The sequence below is a fragment of the Diadema setosum genome, chromosome 3, assembly GCF_964275005.1.
Source record: "Diadema setosum chromosome 3, eeDiaSeto1, whole genome shotgun sequence".
Lineage (NCBI taxonomy): Eukaryota > Metazoa > Echinodermata > Echinoidea > Diadematoida > Diadematidae > Diadema > Diadema setosum.
Genome location: NC_092687.1, coordinates 16,429,750 through 16,449,656, shown reverse-complemented (window position 1 = coordinate 16,449,656; position 19,907 = coordinate 16,429,750). Strand labels below are relative to the sequence as shown.

Here is a 19,907-nt window from a genome sequence, read left to right as displayed (position 1 = left end):
GAAGAAAGGTACAATACTGAAGTATCTTTCAGCAAAGTTTCACTGCAAAAGAATAAAGCATATTTTCATGAAGTTGGTTTAATTAACGAAAGTACACCTTACGTATGGGACATGGCTCAACTTACGTATGGGACATTTGTCTTTAGTGCACAAATGCATTCATGGGAATGACTTTAAATTTCCCCATAGTGTCATATTCAGTTCCACAAATCATGCTACAACATGTAACAAATGAAATAGACTTCTAAGTGGGTACTTTCCCGGTTCAGGTACCCAGCAAAAGCTAAAATAAAACAAATAAAAGTAATTACCAATTTACAATTAAATGTCTTAGTTTGGATTCCGTCATGCATTAACACTGTCCTCATGATGTCTACACATGCAGATATAGTATACTGACACTCTATTTCTAGCCCATTTGTAATTACTCTAGTCAATATTTTTTCATCAAATGAAAAAAAAAATGAGCAAATTCTAGCTTGTGACCTTGATATAGCATACATGTACATGTACAATAACTAATTTGTAGTCTTGATAATTTCAACTTTAGAATCAAATGTCATGTACAATGTATTTGCAGATACAGTTTGAAGTGGGTACTTTCAGTAGCTCTAGGCTTACCTTGCAAGTTGTCTAAGTTTTTATAAAGCTTTATAATTGTTTGAAATGCAGCACAAAACACAACAACAAGAGTACTTCATTTTGCTCTGTAATCATCATGTTTTGCCATGTGAATTTTAGCTGAACTGCAAAATCAATCAAATTTTAATGAAAGTTTTAGATTTTAAGGAGATAGAAGAATGTATGTACCAATGCTGTTTCTGTTTTTTTTTTTTTTTTTCAAATTGCTCGGCTTCGTGTCTATGAAACCAAAGACGACAAAATTTGTGCTACTTTGTACATACATACATGCTTGTGTAGTGATACAGGAAAGATTATCATTTGCACATTCAAATCTAGATTTGAAACACTTAAGTAACTCACTGATCTGCAAATTACAATTTTGAATAAATTCTAATAACCTCATTTGATCATACACTACCAGATTGCAGTGTATGTTGATAATTGTGTAGATGTGGGGTACAAAGTAAGTATGAGTTGATGAAGGTGTCTCAGAGCACATCTGTCTCTTCAAACACAAAATAGAAAAGAAAATTGAATTTCCTATTTGTTTGTGTAATTTGTGTTTTTAGCACTCCAACCACAGAACCAGTATTGATATTGTGGTTTATAGCAAATGTAAACTATAGTCTTCATTTTACAGGATTTTCAGAAATCATGTTCATGACCTTGATAAGTCATGACATATTCTGAGGGTGAACAGTTGAAATATTAACAATCATATCAAAATAAAAAGTACAAGTGTACTCTCATAGGGTTTTTCCTTTGCTATCAACTCAAGTAATGACAAAGTTACCTGCTCACACCTTAAGTGAGTTTTCTTTTCAGTAAGACCTATAATGTTGTCATTGATGCGCGCCATAAGCACAATTGTTTTGATTTCGCTTTTGAGGCTGTACAACCTGTGGTACATGCTGAACAGTGTACTGCACCTAAAATGACACTCAGAGAATCCCATTCTTGGACAAAGTCATTTTGTAGAGAGGTAAAGTTGAAAATGATAACTGAATTAAGAAAATGTCCAATATCAAAATGTTAACGGGGAATGTTAATTCAAGACCAGCTGCACAGCCTGTAATGAAAATAAGAAATTACAAGTATAAATGAATATTCTTTATTTTCCTTTCTTAATCATAGAATGACTCAATAATGCTGTTCTTACACTCTCCCTGAGGTCATCTGAGTAGGAGAGGCAGATATATAGACATATTCTTCAGAGTAGGTGCAAAGATAACCATTAACCAAACAAATGTAAGGACATATAGCATCCATGTCAAAAGGCGGTTTTCCCATTCACTTTGCATGTAATGTCCCATACGTAAGGCATTTGTCCCATACGTAAGCAAACTTTAATTAGTTATAAGATGAAGGACTAATTAAATTTCCTCATTTAGTTTTGCTAATCTGGAGTTGAAATGAATAAATTAGAACTTCCTAAAGTATGATTGGTCAATGTTACAAATCTTCAGAAAAAACTTAAAAAAACATACTCAAATCCTTACGTATGGGACACTATGTTCTGGGAAAGTGCATAATTTGCATAATTAATGTGCTGACCTTGTCTTACCAATTGCAGATTATACTAACTCATACAGGGGTCATGTCCATAAAGGAACTAGGTCAAGGACAAATTCAACTGATTTTAGATGAATATTTATAATTTGTCCCATACGTAAGGTTTGTTTTTGATTTATGCAAATCAAGGCCATATTTCTTGCATAAATTTGCATAATTCAATATTTTCTTTGCTGGAAACATATGATTTAACTCTTTGGCTACAAGATGATATCAATAACTTTTTGATAAAATCAAGATGAATTTTGAGCATCTGAGGGGACATTATCTTGGACTTGCCCTTATCCTAAAAGCAATTTTATTATAACTATTGTTCACATTTTGTTTTATCTAACAATACTTAACATTGATTATACTGATTAACATTTTAACATTGATTGTTTCTATCCCTAGCTCACATTTTAGAACTATTTTGAAGGGGTTTTTGTTTATCTGCACAAAGGTAAATAATACCTTTACATACTGTCTTCAAAAGTAGCAATGTCTGACTTTGCTCTTGAAAAGATTATGATTCTTATGTATTTCACTTCAATAGTAACATTCAGACGACAAGCCCTAACCTCAAGGTTTTATAGCTCTTGCCCCCTAACTTCAACATGCGTCCACACGACGAATCTTAACCCGTTGAGGACGGTTTGATTTTGCTACAACACGCATTTCCCATAGACACCTGCCCGAGTATACTCGGGACTCGTCCTCAACGGGTTAACCTCGAGGTTACGAAACCTCAAGGTTAAATTCCTGCCCCTTTGAGTGCGTTGATTTTTGTGTCCACACGGTGCTTAACTACGAGTGGGGACCCCCCGTGGCTCGTGGTTAGAGGGCTAACCATAAGATTTCTTGTGGCTCTTAACATCGAGCTAACCTCGAGGTTAGCTAACTACAAGTGCGTCTTCACGGTCCCTACAAGCTTAACCTCGAGGTTTCCTAACCTCGGCTTGTCGTCTGAACGTACATTTGTAACTAATACCTGATTTCAAGTACCAAGGTATCTAGTCTTATCTGCAGTTGGTCCTCCCCCAATAAAATTCTTTGATTGATATCCTCCTTCTGAACGAGAGATTATGTACGACTTTGGTACTCCACCTCAATAGGTGTAATTAATGATGGTTTATCAAGACAACAATGGACTGGACTTTGTGACCCAGCGGTTCATGTATCTCTTGAACAGTTGGACAGCCAAAGTCCACATAGCTAGTTTTTCTTTAAAGGCATAATTCACCATTTGCACATGAAAAAAATGAAAAATAAAAACAGCATTAGTGCCTTAAAATACATGTAGTTCTAAAATGTGAGTTTTAGTGATAGAAACAACCACTGTTAAAATCTGAATCGGTAAAATCTATGTTAAGTATTGATAAATATGCAAAATGTGAACAATGATTATCATTTAAGAATGTTTCCATAATAAACCGTCTATAGTTACGGCTTACTGAGAAAAATACAAATACCTCCTTATGTTTTAGGCTTCATTGTGAAAATTTTGTATGATAGGATGTTTTGTGGTACAACAGACCTACACATTAATGCATTAAAAGTCATACAAACTATCTTGAAAATTTTGTACATCACTGTTCCCAAAGGTAAACAAGACCTTTAATACCAGGATGTTGGAACAGGGACAGCAGTCAGATTGAAAGAGAGGGCCTAAGAATACGTAATACAGTACATGAAGCTTCTTCATAGCACACAAAATGGGTTTTTGCCTGAAAGCTAGCATTACTGTTGGAAGAAGTGTTTTAATAATACACACTTTTATCAGTTTTATAATATGCAAAACAGCTTCATGCAAGGTGTGATTTGCAATATCAGTCACATTTGTGGATTGTTAAAGGGTGTGTACAGTTCTGGTCGGGGTGAGGATTTAGCTTTTAAAGTTTTGCGAGATATTCAGAAACCACTCTATAAGATGTCAAAGAGCATGCAATTCTAAGGGGTATCAAAAGTTTATTTGATGAAAATCGGTTCTGAAATGTCTGAGATATCCAAAAACAAGGTGAAACAAAGAGATCCTAATAAAGGTGGGGCATGTCGCCTTTTATCATTATCACTTTTGGGGATATCTCAGCCATTTGAAATCCAATTTTCATCAAATAAACGTTGAATCCTTCTTAAAATTACATGCTCTTTCATATTTCATTAGAGGTTTCTCATTATCTCACTTAGGAATGTTTAAAACATGAATCCCCACCTCAACCACTACTGTACAGTCTCTTTAAAAACATTTATAAATCTGTCAGGATTTGGGATCAAGATGGTGTGCACTTCCCAGACCTCCCAACCTTTCTGACTGAAAAAAAAAAGGGAATAATTTGGCTCAAAAGTGGGAAAGAAATAGTTGTTCTCATGCGAGTGTGCAGTCAATTTATCAAGAAAAATGGGACACTACATGTCTGTACCCTTGAAACAAGAGCTGGGAATGGTCAAAATTCAGCAGAATCTTTCCTCCAAATTCAGATAAGAACAGGTCTCACTTTGTACAGTTTCCCTCTATTGATACTGGTACTTGAGCAGGGCTTTACTGCCTTTTAAAGGTATTAGCCCACATTTGTAAACCTGCAGCAATTGGTCTCATAGTTAGCATGGAGTTTGGGTATGATTGCAGTAACACCTGTGCAAAAATTCGTTCCAATTAGTCCATTACTTTCATAAAAATAAATGAAAATGCACCGTAATCCGTATGCATGCGTATAACGCTCGCTAGCTCCGGTCCACGTACGTGTTACATGTACAATGTACGTAGCTATAGCCCGCGCTCGTAATTCGATTTTGGGTCGGGTTGACCCGGTTTGAAAATTGATTTTAAAACGATGATTTTCTCTCTTTTATCGAATGGTATAGACAAAGAGCGACAGGTGAGGTATGTTACTGTTATAACTTGTACTTGAAGTCATATTGGACCTGTTTTATGCAGTTTTGATTTTCGTGGGTTTGCAAATGTGGGCTAGTACCTTTAGTAAATAGCAGAACTTTGTTGAAATTCTACGTGCATGAACACAAATTTGGCTATTCTTTTCTCAACAAACAATCCTTTGGAATCAAAGACTTCCTCTTCTACTTTAATACTGTACCAGGCATGCCCCTATGACAATCTGAAGCTTATTTGGTTGATTTTACCCATTTTTATTTTGTTTGGTTTGTGATCCTCCTCCTCTTCAAGAATTTTTGAAATACACCCTTTAACTATGAGAAAAGTCATAACAACAGGGGCTGCAAACATTTGCACTATTAGTATCAAAATGAAGAAGGTTCCAAAGAGCAGTCATGGAGATACTTAAAGTGTGTGTTACCTCAGTGAGCAAAAAATAATTCCCAAGTCAGGTGTTTGACATTGGAGATTTCAAAGCTTTAAAGGCCCTGTTTACCTTTGGGAGCAGTGATTTTAAAAATGTTCAAGATATATATCACATTTGATGCACTGTATGCGCAGGAAAAACCTGAGCACAACTCCTGGCATCATGTACACTGTATGATACTGTTACCCCCAACATTTAAACCCAAGATACAGATTGAGGCAATGTTGGACTTCATTGTGTTGTAATGTTGTATACGTATGGACACCATGTGGTGCAGCACATTGTACACACTGCCCTTTTATTTAAATATTTTTCCCCTAATTTTTATATATACAATCATCACAAAAGTTACAGGGTACAGTGTACATTGTGAAACACTGCAAGTTGAATATATTTACATTGTATCTCATAGGTGAGTTCCAAGCTGACATTAATCATTTAAATGATTCACTTGACTTGACTTTTGACTAAATCCTGTTTTTGTTTTTTGTTGTTTGTTTGTTGGTTTGTTTGTTTGTTTGTTTGTTTTTTTTAGTTTTCTTTTGTGAGTGTTCAAGGTTGTTGTAACTACCAGTACTGAACTAGACGCCATACAATGTATATTTCAATAGTAGGTCTATTTTCTTGCAAATTGGGACTCTCTAAAAATTTTGCAACTTAGTGTTTAAATTCATGATTATGAAGTGTGGTACCAGTAGGTACTAATACTATGAGTAGAGGAATTATGTACATTGTAAATGTGCATATTGCATTCGTATCGGGATCAGAGTCAATATGTGTGTGTGTGTGTGTGTGTGTGTGTGTGTGTGTGTGTGTGTGTGTGTGTTGTTGAATTCACGACTACAATGAAGTGCCACTCAATTTCTGAAATTCGCTGAAAATAAAAAACCCACAAAATATATGGGGTACACTGTATACAGCAAGCTGATAGTTTTCATGTCTGACTATGATAAAAGTTCCACAATTTTGTTGTTTTAACTTCTTTTTATTTCTATAATCAAAGCCAACAAGAGCATAAAGCAGACTGCACTGCAGTATACGTGCATACAGATACAAAATGTACCTCTTTCTGATTTCAATGACCTGTTTTACGATCACTTCATTGACGCACAAGAGTCACTTTTTTGTGACGGTGCATACAGTTTGTAGACATAGCCCATTCTTCAGGGGTGTATTCAGGATTTTTTTCTGGGGGGAGGGTTGTAATCACAATTTTTGGACCTTTACCTTTGCGAGGGAGCGGAGCGACCGAGCGGGGGGAGGGTGTGGGAGGGGGGTGTCCCCCCTTCCACGGTAGGGAGTTTTTTAATTTTATATAGAAAATGGGACCATTTAATGCATACAAAAGTGACTTTTTCAGCATACTTAAAAAAAAAAAAAAAAAACATTTATGTTAAAATTTGTGATGAAACCCGTGTTGGTCACTTACAAGTTCGTTAATCGGTAAGTTGAAAACTGCATTTTATAAGTGCATTTAAAAAAAGCTGCTGACTGTGTAGCTAACCTTGTACACCTTCCTGAAGTACATAGACCCCAGGGTAAAAAGCCCTCGAAAAACAAAAATTGTCTTTTACAAAAAGTGGACCCTCCCGACCCCCCCCCCCCCTTGCATACAACCATGATCTTTAATCTTGATCAGCATCTGAAAGGACTGCATTTATACCACTTAAAAAGTCCAATCATCATTGTTATACTTAACAGTAATGACACTTAATCAACATGAACAATGTCCTCTATTCTGATTGATGGTCCTTAATAGACAGAGACAGGACAATCAAATAAAACTTTTGATGACACTCAGCTTCTCTCTATCCTTCAACTTCCTGAGCCCTACAAATTTGGAGCTTAAAATGCTATCAAATGTATTTGACAAAATGGTGATCCTCTCCATTGTAATTCAAGAGGAGGATGCTTTTCTATTCAATTCAAATCAAATCAAATTTCATCTCTTGCAATATCACAAAATAACAATTACAACAAATCAATGTAATACCATACAATGTACATTGTACACTCCATTTCAAAGCAGTAGAAAAAATGCGCAAGTGCATATTATTAAATGTGTATGACCTACAAGTGTATTTGTTCAAAATCATTGTATTACTGAAATCAGAAAAGAGAGGCCCACATAAAGAACAAGCTTGTTTTTAGAATCAAAAGTGTGACAATACAGTAGGTGAGACCTCATGCTACAATTCAGAGCAATTGTCTGCACAGTAGATGCCTTGGGTATGGTACTCTACATTACTATTGAATAGCACTATGCAAAACTTTGCATGTTTTCTTTTTAAAAATGCATGGAAGAAAAAGATTTACCAAGAATGGTCAAAGCTGCACCCTCTACACATTTGTAGATCACGTTCACACTGAATAGTCCCAAAGAAAGAAATATGGGTATTGCTACTGGACACATTAACAAGAGAATCTTTTATACAAGTGTAATGACTTCAGAGATTTGGGTGACAACATAATTCTGAATTTGAATACTGTAAAACATGATATTTTCGCAAGTTGCCTCTAACATTCAATGCGTATGGTGTAGACAAGAACTTTCACATGCATTTTAATTCCACGAATCTTGGCTCTCGCGAAATTCGCGAAATCAAAATGCACATGAATATTCCTCGTTTTACAGTGGACTGTAAAACGAGGAATGTTCATACAATGTGCATTTTCAATTTCACAAATTTTGCAAGAGCAAAGATTCGCAAAATTAAAAGTTCTTGCCTGCAATATACAAGAGACCCGCGGGTCTAGCGCTCACCTGAGTATCGCAAGTTCACCTTTCACGCAGTCACTAATCTAAATTATTCACAGCTCTACTAAAATTTGACCAGGCTTCTCAAGTAGAAGATGAAAATGTACAATAAGGGCCCAATTTTTTAAGATTCCTTAATTTGGGGGGATTGGGGGCCCCCTGTGGTCCTCTGGGTGGGGCATGGTGTCCATTTTGATAAATTGAGATCCTGACCCCCTAGGGATGCTACCTGCCAAGTTTGACGAAAATCCATCATGAGGTTTTCAAGAAGAAGATGAAAATGCACAATTCAGGCCCCCATTTGGACCTTCCCAACCCCCCCCCCCTGCCCCCAAGAGGGGCACCCCTAGATCTGCAATGAACAAACTTGAAACTATAGTCATTAATGTACTCACTCATAGTATTATCGTAGCTCTATAACATCTGATTCTAGAGAAGATTTTTAAAGATTCCTTAATTTTGGGGGTTTGGGGGGCCCAGGGTGGGGTATGGTGCCCATTTTAACAAATTGAGATCCTAACCCCCTAGGGATGATACCTGCCAAGTTTGGTGAAAATAGGTCATGGGGTTCTCAAGAAGAAGATGAAAATGTACAATTTAGGCCCCATTAGGACCCCTCCCCACCCCCCCCCCCCCTCCCCTGGGTCCCAAGGGGGGCACCCCTGATTCTGCCATGAACAAACTTGAAATTACAGTCATCAATGTACTAACTCATAGTATTAACTTAGCTCTATCACTTCTGGTTCTAGAGAAGAAGATTTTTACAGATTCCTTATTTTGGGGGGTTTGGGCCCCCTGGGGGCCCCCTGGGTGGGGCATGGTGTCCATTTTAACAAATTGAGTTCCTAACCCCCTAGGGATGCTACCTACCAAGTTTGATGAAAATCGGTCTTGGAGTTTTCAAGAAGAAGATGAAAATGTAAAAAGTTTACGCACGACGGACGGCTCACGACGGACGACGCACGAAGGGCGATCGCAATAGCTCACTTGAGCCTTTGGCTCAAGTGAGCTAAAAAGGGGGGGGAGTAGTTAACGTTGCCACAATGAAGAGTACATTACTGCATAACAAACAAAAAGAGAATGTTCAATGTTTGAAAAATGCTAAAAGAGCTGTTTGGTTTAATATGCCATTATCATCTCATTTCAATGATTTGCATCACATGATTCTGACAATAATGAGATTGTTTTGTGACAATGTGAGAAGTTGCCAAATTCCTCAACTACCATATCTTATCTTTGTTTGACTTAAACCCTCTTTTACATGCAGTCAATTCAAACTAGGAGTGGTGTTTCCCCTTTAATCATTCCTGAAATGGGCGGCAAGGGAACTGATGGGTCAAAGTTCGGTGATAAAGTGTCATCGCGTCTCAATAGCTGATGAATTGTCGAGATAACCATCGCAAATTGCAGCACCCTGGTGATTGCTGAAATCAGCGTCATGTCTGCCGACATTTTCATCATGGCGGCAAAATTCATCTCTTCTGCCCACAACCAAGAAAGAATCACAGATTGAAAAAAAAAAAGTAAAACATCCTACAGATATGATATTTTTGAACCATACAAAATAGTTCAGTGGGTTTTACAGCAGGGCATGATACAAAAGTTTGTAAATTTGAAGTACAGCAATGAAAGAATTGCAGGGAATGATCACAGCAAATGAAAAACACAAATTATGGCCATTGGAACAGACAAGTCAACAAAGACATGATCTACACACTTGTACAATGTACAATGTGTAGCAGAGATTTCAGGTTGCTGCTGATGATACACAATAACAGCATATCAATAGCCTATTTGAATCTCCAAACAGTCATCTTTTAACCTGTTGAGGACGGACTGATATTGCTACAACACGCATTTCCCATAGACACCTGCCCGAGTATACTCGTGACTCGTCCTCAACGGGTTAAAGAGATTGCCCTACATTTTGTACATGTATTTTCCCCGAACTTCACTGATGTGTAATAACATTTCAGTAGGTAAGTATAAATCCACATTTGGGGTTTATTTCCCCTTCATTACCTCCACCAAGGGAGGAGGATATGTTTTCGTTACTGTTGGTTTGTTGGTTTGTTTGTCCGTGTGCAAAATAACTCAAAAAGTAGTTTACGGATTTGGATGAAACTTACAGGAAAGGTTGAGAATGACACAAGTAAGAGATGATCTAAATTTTGGTAGTGATCCGAGAATTTTGGGGGAATTTATGAAGGATTTTTCATATTTTGGCAGGTAGGGTCAATGAACTTGGAAGTTCAAGCTGCGCATTTCGGAGGTTTTCATACGCGCACTAAAGTGCGTGCTCCGCTTTCTGCTAGGGTGAGGCGCGCTGCGCAGCTGATGGTTTATGACGTAACAAAGGCTTGATTGGGAAATCAGGCGATTTTTCAGTATACCCATGGGTGGAAATCACTGATCTCTATAATATGGAAGAGCCTAAAGAGCTTTTCCCCAGTCGTGGAGAGGAGAAAAATATCTTTGGGAAGAGCAAGATTATCAGTGGAAAATAGCTGCTTGGCGGAGGTCTCAGAGTGCTTTTCTAGTTTATAATGAAATGCAATGAACTTTCCTTCATGTACATTTACATGTAGATAACATACTATTGTAGAACCACTTCGGAGGCTGTCTATTATTGGCACAATTACTTCCTAAGAACCAAGGAGGAAAGACTCACTTCCCTGTTAGAACTGAATGGAGAACTTTTCTTTTGACCGATGGGTGCTAAAACATTGAAGCTTTCGGGCCTCTAATATGGTTCTTGTTGTTTTTAGTCTTTCAGGGAAAGAATTCCCCAGTGGAGTAATGTCATGCATGAGCGATTATGACACAAGTGAGGTGAATAGGGCAGACTCTTTTTTGAAGGGGTAGCTTGACAATGGATTTTTTACAGCAAGCACCCCCGCTTCAACTGGAGAAGACGCTCCAAAATGCAGCCACACGCTGATCTCCATTGTGGGATCGTCTTGCGTGGGCTTCCTCCCAAATACCTGTGTGCCCAGATCATCTCGGCTGCCCCCAAAACACTAACAAGTGTAGCTCACACCCATTCTTTGCTATGAAAGGAAATACCCTCCTTCATTGTTGCCTATAGATATTTATGTACAGGCTCTGTGCTCATGACTGTATGGTAGCTTGCGAAGCACCATAAAAAAGAACAATTTGTGCAAGCATTGTCTTGCAAAGCTTTCTCTCCACACAATACACCATTGTACATTTAATACAGAGCTTGAAATCAAATGGTTCTTTCATGGTGTCAAGTCCATGTAAAAGTTAGTCTACATTTGTACACTTGAACTGCTTTTTATAGATTTTTTTCTACTTTTTTTTTTTGCTACATGCACCTGCTCCTTTCTTATCAATGTACTGTACAGTATGCAAATGTACTGGATCTACCCACTCGCCCCTCTATACATACAGGTACACCATTATACATTTATGTACTATTTTAATGTACATTGTGGATGTTTAATGTGCTGTACAGTACATTGTATCGCCAAGACAAAGACAACTGATAAAAAATACATAAAACCAGTACTTTTAGCATGAGTAGATAAAGTTAATTTACCGATACCAGTAGCCATGTTGTTTGTAATGTTGCTGATATTTAATAATTTGTGTGAATGATCATCAATAATGTTTAAAATCCTTACAAATGGTATTCACCAGCACACAATGTCCAGACCACTATTTAACTCCTGGTAAATTTGACAATATCAAATTTGAAAATGGTTTTTTAATTCACACTTGATACAACACAATGAAATGAATGCTTCCCAAAGCGTTTATTAAAACTGACAACCTGGCATTCTTGTCACCTGATCTAGGCAAGTTCATTTTTTATTTGAACATGAATCCCATAATCTCTAAATACTAAATGTACATCAGGCAAGCTTATTGTGCACTGTTCAACTTTGAAAAATGAATGAATGAATGAAGCCCCTAACCAACTGAGAAAAAAGAAAGGTCATTTGTACCCATGAGTAAATGTACAGTCAAGAGCTACAGTGTACATGTTTAAAAACTGGTTTATTGAATGTACAATGTATCAAGTTGACATTTTACTCCAGAGTTGTTACCCTACATTACATTTTGTACATCATGTACAAAATGTAATGTAGGGTCAGGCAAGATTCAGGCCTGTTTTCTGGTCACCATGAGCAACCATTTTCACTGAGGTCTGAATTAAATTTGAATGCATTTTATAGTGAACTTGAACTAGTCTACAGTGTAAGGAAAAACAGTTTTTGTTTTTCTTTTCTACACTTACACTGCACAGAGAACAAAAATACAAGCAATAAACTTGTTCTAATGCTATAAACCTTTTCCTTCTTTTCTATATTAAATGAATACAGGATCACAAAGAGATCTTGGCAGTCAGAATAAAGTTTGAGTTTTGATCCTCCTAATGTTTGGTGCTGATGCAGCCATATTGTTTGCTTGATTGTTTGTTTAAATAATAAAGAGTGTAGCATACAGTACGATGTGGTACTAACACTATGTACAATCTCCTATGTCATGTTCTATCAAGGCACATGAATTGCAGCACTTGTTTCCAACTGCACAACTTTTTCACAGGCATCATCTAAGCGCTTTTTCAGAGGCAGAGTTCACAGGAACATACAGCTCAGTTTACATTATATACCAGAAACAGCACAATGCCTTTTGAGAAACACTGTACTTAGGCCTATGGGCTAAAATTACAATATGTTGTGTACAAAGAGTACAAGTGTACAATTTTGTAAACTTTTGCATTTCCATATTAGGCTACTCATCATATTGTGTTTTCCTCCTTTGTGACACCCTATTCTGCATAAAATCTTGGATATCAAAGTAAACACTGTACAGTGCAAAAACAAATGCCTCTCCAATGTCAACAAATAGTAAACTAAATAGTGTATATAGAACAAAGCCCAATTTTGGTTATTTTATCAAAATTAAAAAACAAAAAGCAACTGAGCCTGGGGCTAAGGCAAGCATTCTGGGAACCAGAACGAGGTTCAGCCCTTCCTCACAATCTCTTGACAAGGATACATGTTCTATTTATTTCCGCAGGGCTCTCATATCACTTTGGTTACAATCAACTGAGCACAGTTTTGTCAGAGAAGAATGAATACCAGGCTCTTTTTTCATACACCGCTTGCATTGAATTTCAATTCACAGACATAATACAGAAGGACACTTTTAACCACTGTGGTCACAGAATTTGAAAAATAAAAATAAAAAATGAAATATGAAAAAATAAATACATAATAAATAATGCACTTCAATGACTAAAAAAAAAAAAGAAAAAAAAAAAGGAAATGAAGTGTTTAACTTTGCTCAGTGTTGACTGTGCTCTGTAATGATGCTCAAATGAGGAGAAAAAAACCACTCCAGCACATTTGAAAGGGAAATCCAGTCCAAAATACACTCTAAAGTTTAGTCCATGGCCCACTAAAAAAAAAAAAGAAAGGAACTGTAAATGATGTGCCATACAAAGAATAAATAAATCCCATCAAATCAAATGAAATATCTTAACATTCAAATTATTTCTCCCTCTCCCATACAGAATATACTCCTTTAAACTCTGAAGACTCTTGTAAATACTTGTTTTGCATTCGCCTCCAACTTGCTGTGATCTAAAGTTACAGCCATCTCTCTATCAACGCCAAAAAGTGGGAAAAAAATCCAAGTCTACTCAATTTGGGTCGCGAGCATTGTACACAAACAATGCGAGGACTTTCACAGCAAGACTCACAGACATGTAAGTCAGATGATTGCTACTATTGTTGGACTGGTAGGCGGCGACCTTGCAAGGGGTATTGTGAAAGCCACGTAAGAAAGGACCTCATTGAGGGCTTAGTCACTAACAAACTTCAATGGCATCTGTAGGCGTGTGGCAGTAACGCATTCTCTCTCAAATACACTTTCCATAAGAATCACTTTCCACACTTTTTCCATTCTCAGAAGAATAGGAGTATGGGGCAGAAATTCAAGTTCATTTTGACAATGTTTTGCCATTCTGTAATGGTTACAGTATCTTTAATTTGAAATTTCTATGCTCAGATTTTACTAATCATAAGTCATGTAAAGGACAGAGTAACATCATCAGTACAGATGTACCTCAAAAAAATCTTTATCATGATGTGAATATCAAATAACAGTATCATTTGCAATTCACAAAGTCTGCATGTACACTGTATGTGACATTGTGTATTTTACTGAATGAACAAAAAGTAGTATACAACTGTACATGTACATGTACATATGACAGGTATAGTTCTTGATTCAGTTGTATTAAATGCAGTGTAGTGCAGTAAATGATTTAAAATTAATTTTAGGTCCAGGCAAGACAACTTATAGTAAGGAAGCTAAACTTGTTTCGAATCTATTTGCGAGTTGCTGGGTTAGATCAATATAATCTAATAATATCAAACTACAGTTTGTACATTGTACCAGTTCTGTAACCCATGATGAGAATCCTTTGGAATCCTTCACAGCATGAACCAAATGTTCAAATGTGAATTGCCAACCATTCAATGCATAAGAGTAGACAAAGAACTTTCATGTGCTTAATTTCAATAATCTTGGCTCTCGCAAAATTCGCAAAATTGAAATGCCGACAGAAATTTTTTGTTTTACAGTAGCACTATACAGTGGATTGTAAACTCATTTATTTATCTTGTGACCCATTGGTCAATAGCCTTCTCACAATAGCATTATAAACTACAACTTGCAATGCCTACAACTAAGATTAGATTACTCCCTATAAGGTAGGAATACAATACAAATGTATCTCTGCCTCCCACGCCATCCATAATCTTTTATTCATTAAAACGAAACTGCTCAAACTGGAAACAAGTCATACAGAGAGCAATACTGTTCTTACATTCAGTTTATATTGTTTTACCATATATTGGAAGTACATCATAACAAAAGGTTTTGATTACTGAGGTTTGTATCACAAGCAGTACTGAGCAAAGAAGACATCTCAAACACTTTTATGTACTGAAACATGCATACAGGAACAATGCATCATGTTGAGTGTGGAGGCGGGGGTGCTGTAAAACTCTTGGAAGAGAGAAACTGATACAATTAGCCATGTAGTCATTAAATGCTTAAAATAGCAAATCATACCATTACTTATCATTGTTCTATCATCATGCACTTCGATTGGCAATTCTTGCTTGCACTCTCTCTGGGGTTTTTTTTTTCTGTCTTTTTTTGTTAGGGAACTGAAAACGGATGTCTTGATACAAGTAGGCGTGTGATGGTAGGTAATCTACTATAAACAGTACAATCGGAAATGGTAGCTGGTTTTATTACTTTTGCTGTGTGATCATATTGCCCAAGAGCTGGGCACTACACTCTAAAAATGGTTGCTCAATGTGTGGGTGTTTCCTCTCGACACTATTTGTTGTATACAACTCGAATGTGTTGTATTAAAAACAGATAGTGTATGGTCTTTACTCGCGCAGTGGAACAAGATTTTACACTCGGTGGAAGATGCGGCTCACAATTCAACTCGGCTTTGCTTCGTTGAATAGAACGCCTCTACCTTTCACCTCGTGCGAAATCCTGTACCATCGCAAATTGTGAGCATTCGCTATTTGTGGTCCACACAGATTCTTGAATTTAGCACAGAAATGGCAACCATTTTCAGTGAAAGATGAATGAGTAGCTGCACAGTCACTGTGTACATGTACTGTCTGTACGTACATGTACGCGAATCCGATCGGTTGAAGTTGTTTATAAAAATGAGTGACAAAAGTATGCACTACCGGTACTAAGCACGCTCGTAGTTGTTGAGTGCGCGGCAAATAATTGTTTATTGTGATATCAGAGCCGAGTGATGGAACAAAAACATAAGAGTCAATCGTGAGTTTATAACATGAGAGTCAATGGAAATGGGTGACGTCAGCCGTGCGCTACCCTTAACTTAGTACCCATTTCGGCTCAAACAAAATTGCAAGGCTGACAGCCACAGCATGCGATGGAACTTCTAACTATAATTCATAAAGGTCATGTGATGGGCAATCGACCTATCGGATAGCTACGTTCTAATTAGGTGTTGTATAATAAAGGGTTGTTGGTGTTTGGCTGTTTTTTTTTTTTTGTTTTTTTTTTTTTTTTGGGGGGGGGGGGGTAATAGAAATCTATTTTGCATTTTCCTCAATCATTACCCAACTGGAATCAGTTTAATACAGTCCAACACTTATAGCAGCATTATTTCTAGACAGAAAAATCCGTCCAGAGGAGCTTTTTATTTTTTTGACTTTATCATCTCTCCTCCGCAGAACACGTGATCCCCGATGACCAGATAGATCTACAGACCGATCTTCCAGTCAACATTGATTATTTCACACACTCGTAGTCTAAATGCCTAAGTCTCCAGTTTAGAGTATTTGAGTAGACTCTAGTGTCTAGTCTAAATTTCAACACTAACAGTTTCTGCAGGCATGCGAGTAATAACTACTGTACTATGTTTTACCTTCAATAACAGCTATTACACTTTGTGTGTACACTATCCTACAGATATTATCCACAGTCCTGCACACATTCACAGCAAACTGTCCATGCATACACAGCTCAGCTCATTGTAGTCACAGCTAGCAAGTGGTACGGGTGGTGGCGCACGGGGCCGGTCTGGTCGGGCTACATTGCACTATTTGCAGTGCTAGCTGCTGCTGCATGCGGATTGATAGTGTAAAACTTATACAGTTGCAGTTCTTCGTTTAACTACTACAGTAAATTTTCCTCCGACCCTTTTCCGTCATCATCGATGATCGCATTATGAATTAAAAATCGAGCTTCTCACCTTTGTCAACTGCTCTGATATATTGCCCATGGTGACCTTTTTCTCCGTGTAGATTAAAGCCGTAGCCGTCGGGGCCGGATTGTAGTTGGCAAAGCCTTGGTTTGCTTGAGGGTGCAGGGTCCATTTTCTTGCTGGATTTTCCCTTCGATTTACTGGAGTTCATACTCAATTTCAGACGAATCCACGACTGACACTGCTCAAACACCCGACAGATATATTCCGTGGGTATTCTTCCCCGCTCCGACGATTGTGATTTCCAATTTTACACGTAAATAATGAGGATAAAACTGTCCGATTCCGAGCCTTGCCGTCCGGCTTTGCACGACGATCCGCTCACACAGTGCCCAGTCCCATGTGTTGGTTTTAGACGAAGGCTTCCGAATTCCACATAAACAATGCAGTGCGTTACATGAAGCGAGTCGTGAAGCCAAGTGCCGCTATGTAATATTACAGCGGCCGCGCGCACACACACAGTATTACTTGAATGTACAATTATGTGTACAGTGCGCGGCGTATTGCGGGCGGATCACGTGACTACGGGAGCAAAAGCCAAACAAACAATATCAATGGGCGTAAACTTCGTGCATACCACGGGACGCGTTATGACTGGTCGACATTTACCGCTAGTCAGGGCAAACAGTCAGGAATACTGGTGGTATTGCCCGTTCGAGAAGGCAGCGATGGTTTCAGCGAATGTTGATCGCTGAGCAGTAGGAACACGCCACACTGCTCTTGACCTGTGTGAACGCGTGGTCGGTGGCGTTTTTGTGGCAACGCCCTTATTCAAGTTTGACATAATTTATTATAGTAGATTACTAATTTGTCGATTTTCGAAGCATAATGACTATCACTATCACTAAATGCAGCGCGGTACTTATGTCAGTGAGTCATTGGCCTTCGCAGCGTGTGAGCGAACTTGTAATTTTAGTTCAGATAATCAGTGCTGATAATACAACTACGGCTTTAACTGCAACAAATCGGTTTTATCTGCAAAATGATAGGGATTGACGTAAAATGTTAACGTTACAATAAATGTATTGGATTTCCTGTTGAAGAGATCAATTATTATATAATGAAAACAGATGAAATGTTTCAGCCTGAATTAAAAGTGTCATTCCGAGCGTTGATTTCAAAGTCGTGATCTTATATACACTGAATCATGATCAATGGTAATCAAATGAAATTGAGAGGATTAAAGCTGGTTGATTACATCTGTTCCTTAGTGTTTATATCTCACATTATTCAGTCATGACCAATGTGTTTCAAACGCGACAAGTATAATTGAAGTGTGATGCCAGCTTGGTAGATAATATTGTGAACTTGGCCATGCCTTTGTAGGTTATGTTTTGAAATGGAAATAAATGAATGAATGAATGAATGAATGAATGAATGAATGAATGAATGAAAAAAAAAGAATGAAAGAATGAATGAAAGAATGAATGAATGAATGAATGAATGAATGAATGAATGAATAGGCCTATAGCTTTGTAAAGGTTATTATTAGTCGATGTCGGATGTATTGTCACTTTATTTAAACGTTTCTCACAAAGGTAATACTCTTCTGTATGGTTTTGAGGGGATAGATATTACAAGCCCATGCTTTTTAGCTTCCGCTGCATTTCATCATAGATTATGTAGTAAATGAAGAGTTTGTTTCCAAAAACCGATAAGTCCATTTTTGAAGATTTGGAAGTACGGTCTCTGTCATAAAGTACAAAATAATACATTTTAAATGATATATTGGTCACTACATTTTTGAAGTTATGGTCAAAAGAAGCAAACATGTTCTTATTATTCTCTTTATTTTTCTTGACCTTTGATCGCAAATATCTCCATTTGGCAAAATGGACTTATCGGTTTTTGCAATCAAACTCTTCAAATATTATGCAAATTGACTTCACTACTGATATTGTGTTTACTAATTATTTGTACTATATCCTGAGGATATAATGCTTTTTTCATGATGTGTTCGTGTACACTTGTATATTCGTTTTTGAAAATGGTATTTGATAAATTAAACTGAATGAAATGAAATAGGAAGAAGACAGTATTCTATCAAGACGATCATCTTCCTAACCATTACTATACACTTCGATTATTCACAGACATATATACTGCTGTAGCTATATACCGTATACTATTTTTGACCTTGACTGCTGAATGTGAAGCGTAACATGATCCTGATATCAGGGTTTGTATTAAGCATACACACACACACACACACACACACAAACACACACAAACAAACACACACACACACACTTACAAACACTTGATCTCACAAAGATTCACAGACGAGTGGGAGGATAGCTGTGAGCGCCTCCACAACTGAGTCATAAAAAACACATTGAGCAAATAAAAATTCGTTGAGCACTGGGTCAGAAGTTTAATACGATATAATCGCCGAGGGAAATGAGGAATGATTAGAATTTGAATTATAAATAAACCAGTTCGCAGTTCCACTTTGCGCATGAGCAGAAGAAAGGTCATTCGTACCTTGAAAATAATTCGACTTGAAATAAGGCTAACAGTCTGTTGCAATATCGAATTGATTGACTGGACAGGATGTAATAAGGTATTTCATTTCATGTGGCGTGTGGTGACATCTATATCGTTCGATACAAGGCATACTAGGTCGCTTGGTCGACGGGGTAAGCAACAGCTGTATATAAACCATAAATCAACCCACTTTGGTCAGAGATCCACAACGATGTATTACGTAATAACGATGACCTCGAAACAAAATGTATTTTGGACCAGGATTACCCTATATAAGATTGTGTTGTTGTTGTTTTTTTTTTCTTTTAATATTGTATTTTCCAACAACATAATCACTCATGAAAAGCTGTGAACTACAATAGGC

General features: G+C 37.3%; 1 protein-coding gene across 1 annotated transcript in view; it reads right to left on the bottom strand.

Annotated features, from left to right (window-relative positions):
• Positions 1-17,449, bottom strand: part of LOC140226225 (uncharacterized) — a 51,699-nt gene extending 34,250 nt beyond the window's left edge. Inside the window, exon 1 of the mRNA XM_072306714.1 lies at positions 17,045-17,449. Within this exon, the coding sequence (XP_072162815.1) occupies positions 17,045-17,207 (163 nt within the window). The 5' untranslated portion in view covers positions 17,208-17,449. The remainder of the gene's footprint in view (positions 1-17,044) is intronic.
• Positions 17,450-19,907: the final 2,458 nt, after the last annotated feature.